Below are 4,519 nucleotides of genomic sequence, written 5' to 3'. Positions count from 1 at the left end.
AGTTTCCAAGCCTCTCTCCATCATATTTGAAGAGTCCTGGCAGTCAGGTCAAATCTCTGCTGACTGGAAAAAGGAAACATCACTTCCATTTTTAAAAAGGGTAGAAATGAGAACCCATGGAACTACCGAATGGTGAGCCTCACCTCTGTGCCTCAAAAGATCATGGAAAAGATCCTCCTGGAATCGATGTCAAGGCCCATGCAAGACAAAGAGGTGATCTCAGACAGCCAGCATGGCTTCACCAAAGAGTAAATCATGCCTAACCAATGTGATGGCTTTCTACAATGGAGTGATCGCATCAGACAACAAGAGACCGGCCTATGTCATCTACTTGGACTTCTGTAAGACCATTGACACTGTCCCACATGACATCCTTGTCTCCAAATTAGAGAGATACGCATTTGATGGGTGCACCATTCATTGGATAAGGAGTTGGCCTGAAGGTCACACCCAGAGCGTGGTGCTCAATGGAGCTGGGGCTCTTCAGCCTGGAGAAAAGAAGGCTCAGAGGTGACCTCTTTGTGGCTTTTCAATATTAAAAGGGGCTTATAAAAAGATGGAGAGTGACTCTTTCCTCACTCAGATAATGACAGGACAAGGGGGAATGGTTTTAAGCTAAAAGAGGGAAGATTTAGCTTAGAGCTGAGGAGAAAATTTCTTCAATTAGTGGGTAGTGAGGTACTGGAACAGGTTGCTGAGAGATCAGCCCCATCCCTGGAGCTGAGCAAGTGCAGGTTATGTGAGGTCCTGGGCAACCTGATCTCACAGGAGGCATCCCTGTTAATGACATCCCTGTTAATGGCTGGGGGTTGGAACTAGGTGACCTTTAAGGTCCCTTCCAACAGGAGCCATTCTCTGATTCTATGGTCTCACAAACTATACCTCAACCATGACTCCCATGCCATCAGCCTTCCTGTGGTCTCTCACCTGACCAGAACAGAAGGTGCCTCACCATCTTCTTCAATGCCTTGAGCATGCTTCATGCCCTTTATGGTCCCTATCTGTGCCACATTCCTGCTGCTGGTCTGTCAGCTCCAGAGACAGAAGTGACATCCCAGCCTCCGTCAGAGCCAAGTGCCTCCTGCAGGCCCAGCAGATCCTGAGGCACACCTGACCTCATCCCAGCATTCCCAGCTAGCTTCTCCTTGTGGCCTCTGATCTGATCAGATACCTGTCACCTCACATGCCTCTTCCAATGCCATGGGACTGCTGCAGGACGTCACAGTCCCTGCCATGCCCCAAGGGGACAAGCAGCTGAAGTTAGGGGTAGGAGTGGGGTTGAAGCTGAGATGTGCTGTGTGCATGGTGGGGGGCTTTGGGGGTTAGATGATCAGGTTAATGTTTAGGAATTAGAGGTCACCATCCAGGGTTAAGGGAATAGCAAAGGCTCTGAGTGAGGGATTAGTGTTCTGCTCAAGATGCCTGCTCAGGTTCTGGGATAAGGACAAGTTTTGAGGCTTTTCGTTTAAGTTTGGGTAGAGAGCTAGCTTTAAGGCTGGCATTTCATTCCTCCAAAATAGGAGTTAAGGGAGGGAATCATTTGTACTCATGTTTGACAATCAAACTATAATAGCATAAAATCAGTCTCTCCCAAATTCATCAAGGAGAAGACAGTGATGAATTCAGTCTGCCTCAATCAGCACACCCCAGGAGAGACCCTGCTGCCTTGGGGAGCTGTCAGCCCTGAGGCCTTGGGGACACCTCGAGGGAGCCCAAGGGCACAGAGCAAGCGATGCCATGGTCGGCTGCTGTGCTGCTGAGCTGGGCCGGGCTCCTGGGCCCAAGGGGAGCTCCTGGCAAGCACTGAAGAGAGACAGCTGTGCCCAGGAGCAGCTCCTCTGCACAGCGCAGTAGGGCTGGAGGCTCTGACCGCAGCTGGCACACAGAGAGGAGAGAAGGAGAGAGGGCTTGGAGGCACTGAGGAGTGCAACAACAGAGGGCAGCGTGTGGCAGGACACATCTGCAGGCTCTTGACACCGTGAGGTTCTGGCAGCAGGGCACTGCAGGTGGGGTTGCCAGAGGGGTCTTCTACAGCTGGCACATCTGATGGCTGATAGCATCTGTCAGGGTTGGTCTCTCTGTTTATGCAGTGCTTTAGATAATGGCATTATGAGGGGCAATTCAGGAGGAACATCAAGGCTTGACTTATGTGAAGGGGAAGACTTTTTCTGCAGTCTGTGCTTGCAGACTGCTGCAGTGGACAGGAGGCAGGTTTCATTTTCAGAATTGTACAGGAGACTGAGACTCCTGGAGCATTGCATTGAGAAATCAGTAACTCCGTGATCAAATTTGTAAAGTACCTCCCCAAACATCATCTCATGGACTGCACCAGCATTATCATAATGTGGTCCTCTCAGGTTTTATCCTAGCTGATCTTTACGAGCTGTAAGCTCCCCGATGCCCAGTGCTGGGGGACATCCCTGTCTTTGGGAGGTCTCTGCTGGCTTGAAGTGAGCACAGATCATTTGCAATGAGGATGAGCTGCCTCCTCTGCAGGCAGAGCTGCAGCACAGGAGGGTCTGCTGAGTGTCCGTCTGTCCCTCCCTGGCCTTGCCTCCCCTGGCAGCAGCACGCTGGCATTCCTCGTGACTTCTCCAGCTGGCCGTGCTGCTGCTGGTCTTGTTCCCAGGCTGGCTGGGGATGGGGGTTTCACATGCCCATGGAGTGAGCCCTCAGTGTGCTTGAGGGAAGGGGAGTACGGGGACATGGTGATGGGACTGGAGATGGGCACTTTGAGCCTGGATTCCTCTGCTCTCAGCAGCCTCTTTGTTCTTTTCAGTCAAACATGTGTAGATCTTCCCTGCAGCTCGCACAGGGCATCCGAGACCGTACTTGATGGACAGACTGGCTGTCCTCCCTAAAGAACACTGCGCACTAAAGTGACAGTCCCTTTTTCTCTGATAATGATCTACAAGGATTCCCTCTGAGTCCAGCAGAAATAGCCAGGATCTGTGGCTTGGAAACATTCCTCAGGAGTGGTGGGATAGCGGAAACAAAAACCTCAAAAAACAAAAATTTAAAATAAAATTTAAAAAAGCCTCCACAACTCTGCTCTGCAGTTTGGTGAACTGGGAGCAACATGGGAAAAACTCTCTGAGATCAAGAGGGAAGAAAAACTGACATTTCCCCATGTTCCTCTTCACCTCTTGCTGTAGGACAGGACTGACACCTGCATTGCCGACAGTAGAGCACCATGCTCCAAGAGACAGCCTCAGGCAGAATGAATCAGGATGCATGAAAGGGATCTGCCAAATGTCTGCCAGAAAGTACACAATATAGGCAATGATTTTAAATGAAAAACTGAATTTGTTTCCCTCTGATACATTTCTTGTACTTTATTCCTCTCATCCTCTTCTTTGTTCAGGACCACATCCCGAAAAAAACAGATGTCCAACAGCAGCACCATCACTGAGTTCTTCCTGCTGGCATTCGCAGACACGCGCGAGCTGCAGCTCCTGCACTTCGCGCTCTTCCTGGGCATCTACCTGGCTGCCCTCCTGGGCAACGGCCTCATCCTCAGCGCCGTAGCCTGCCACCACCGCCTCCACACCCCCATGTACTTCTTCCTCCTCAACCTCGCCCTCCTCGACCTGGGCTGCATCTCCACCACTCTGCCCAAAGCCATGGCCAATGCCCTCTGGGACACCAGGGCCATCTCCTATCAAGGATGTGCTGCTCAGGTCTTTTTCTTTCTCTTCTTTCTAGCAACAGAGTACTCTATACTCACCGTCATGGCCTACGACCGCTATGTTGCCATCTGCAAGCCCCTGCACTACGGGAGCCTCCTGGGCAGCAGAGCTTGTGCCCAGATGGCAGCAGCTGCCTGGGGCAGTGGCTTTCTCAATGCTGTCCTGCACACGGCCAACACATTTTCCCTGCCCCTCTGCCAAGGCAATGCTGTGGACCAGTTCTTCTGTGAAATCCCCCAGATCCTCAAGCTCTCCTGCTCAGATTCCTATCTCAGAGAAGTTTGGGCAATTCTATTTAGCATTTTGTTAGCATTAGGTTGTTTTGGTTTTATTGCTCTGTCCTATGTGGAGATCTTCAGGGCAGTGCTTAGGATGCCCTCTGAGCATGGCCGGCACAAAGCCTTTTCCACGTGTCTCCCTCACCTGGCCGTCGTCTCCCTGATGGTCAGCACTGCCTTTTTTAGCTACCTGAAGCCCTCCTCCATCTCCTCCCCATCCCTGGACCTGGTGGTCACGCTTCTGTACACCATGGTTCCTCCAGTAGCGAACCCCCTCATCTACAGCATGAGGAACCGGGAACTAAGGGATTCCGTCAGGACTCTACTTGAATACACATATCGTCAGTAAATTCACCTAAAATACTATGCATAATATTAGAAATCCAGGCTTTTCTAAGAAAGAAAATAGCATGATATCTTCTATTATTAAATGTCTGTATTATTATTTTCTCTCATTATTTCACTTTTGTTTAAATAGTATTAATCCTAGCACCCTTGAAGTCAATTATTTTCCTATCGAAAATGGCTTCCTGTGTAGATAAACCCAAAAAG

General features: G+C 50.3%; 1 protein-coding gene across 1 annotated transcript; it reads left to right on the top strand.

Annotated features, from left to right (window-relative positions):
• The first annotated feature begins 232 nt into the window (after window positions 1-232).
• Window positions 233-4,316, top strand: LOC139999981 (olfactory receptor 14A16-like). Its single transcript, XM_072029659.1, has 2 exons — window positions 233-341; window positions 3,706-4,316. The coding sequence occupies exons 1-2, from the start codon at window positions 233-235 to the stop codon at window positions 4,314-4,316; spliced, it is 720 nt and encodes a 239-aa protein (XP_071885760.1).
• The last annotated feature ends 203 nt before the right edge of the window (window positions 4,317-4,519 follow it).

Source organism: Anas platyrhynchos, chromosome 31, assembly GCF_047663525.1.
Source record: "Anas platyrhynchos isolate ZD024472 breed Pekin duck chromosome 31, IASCAAS_PekinDuck_T2T, whole genome shotgun sequence".
Taxonomy (NCBI): Eukaryota; Metazoa; Chordata; class Aves; order Anseriformes; family Anatidae; genus Anas; species Anas platyrhynchos.
The sequence above is the reverse complement of the archived record's forward strand: the minus strand, read 5'-3'. Positions and strand labels throughout refer to the sequence as shown.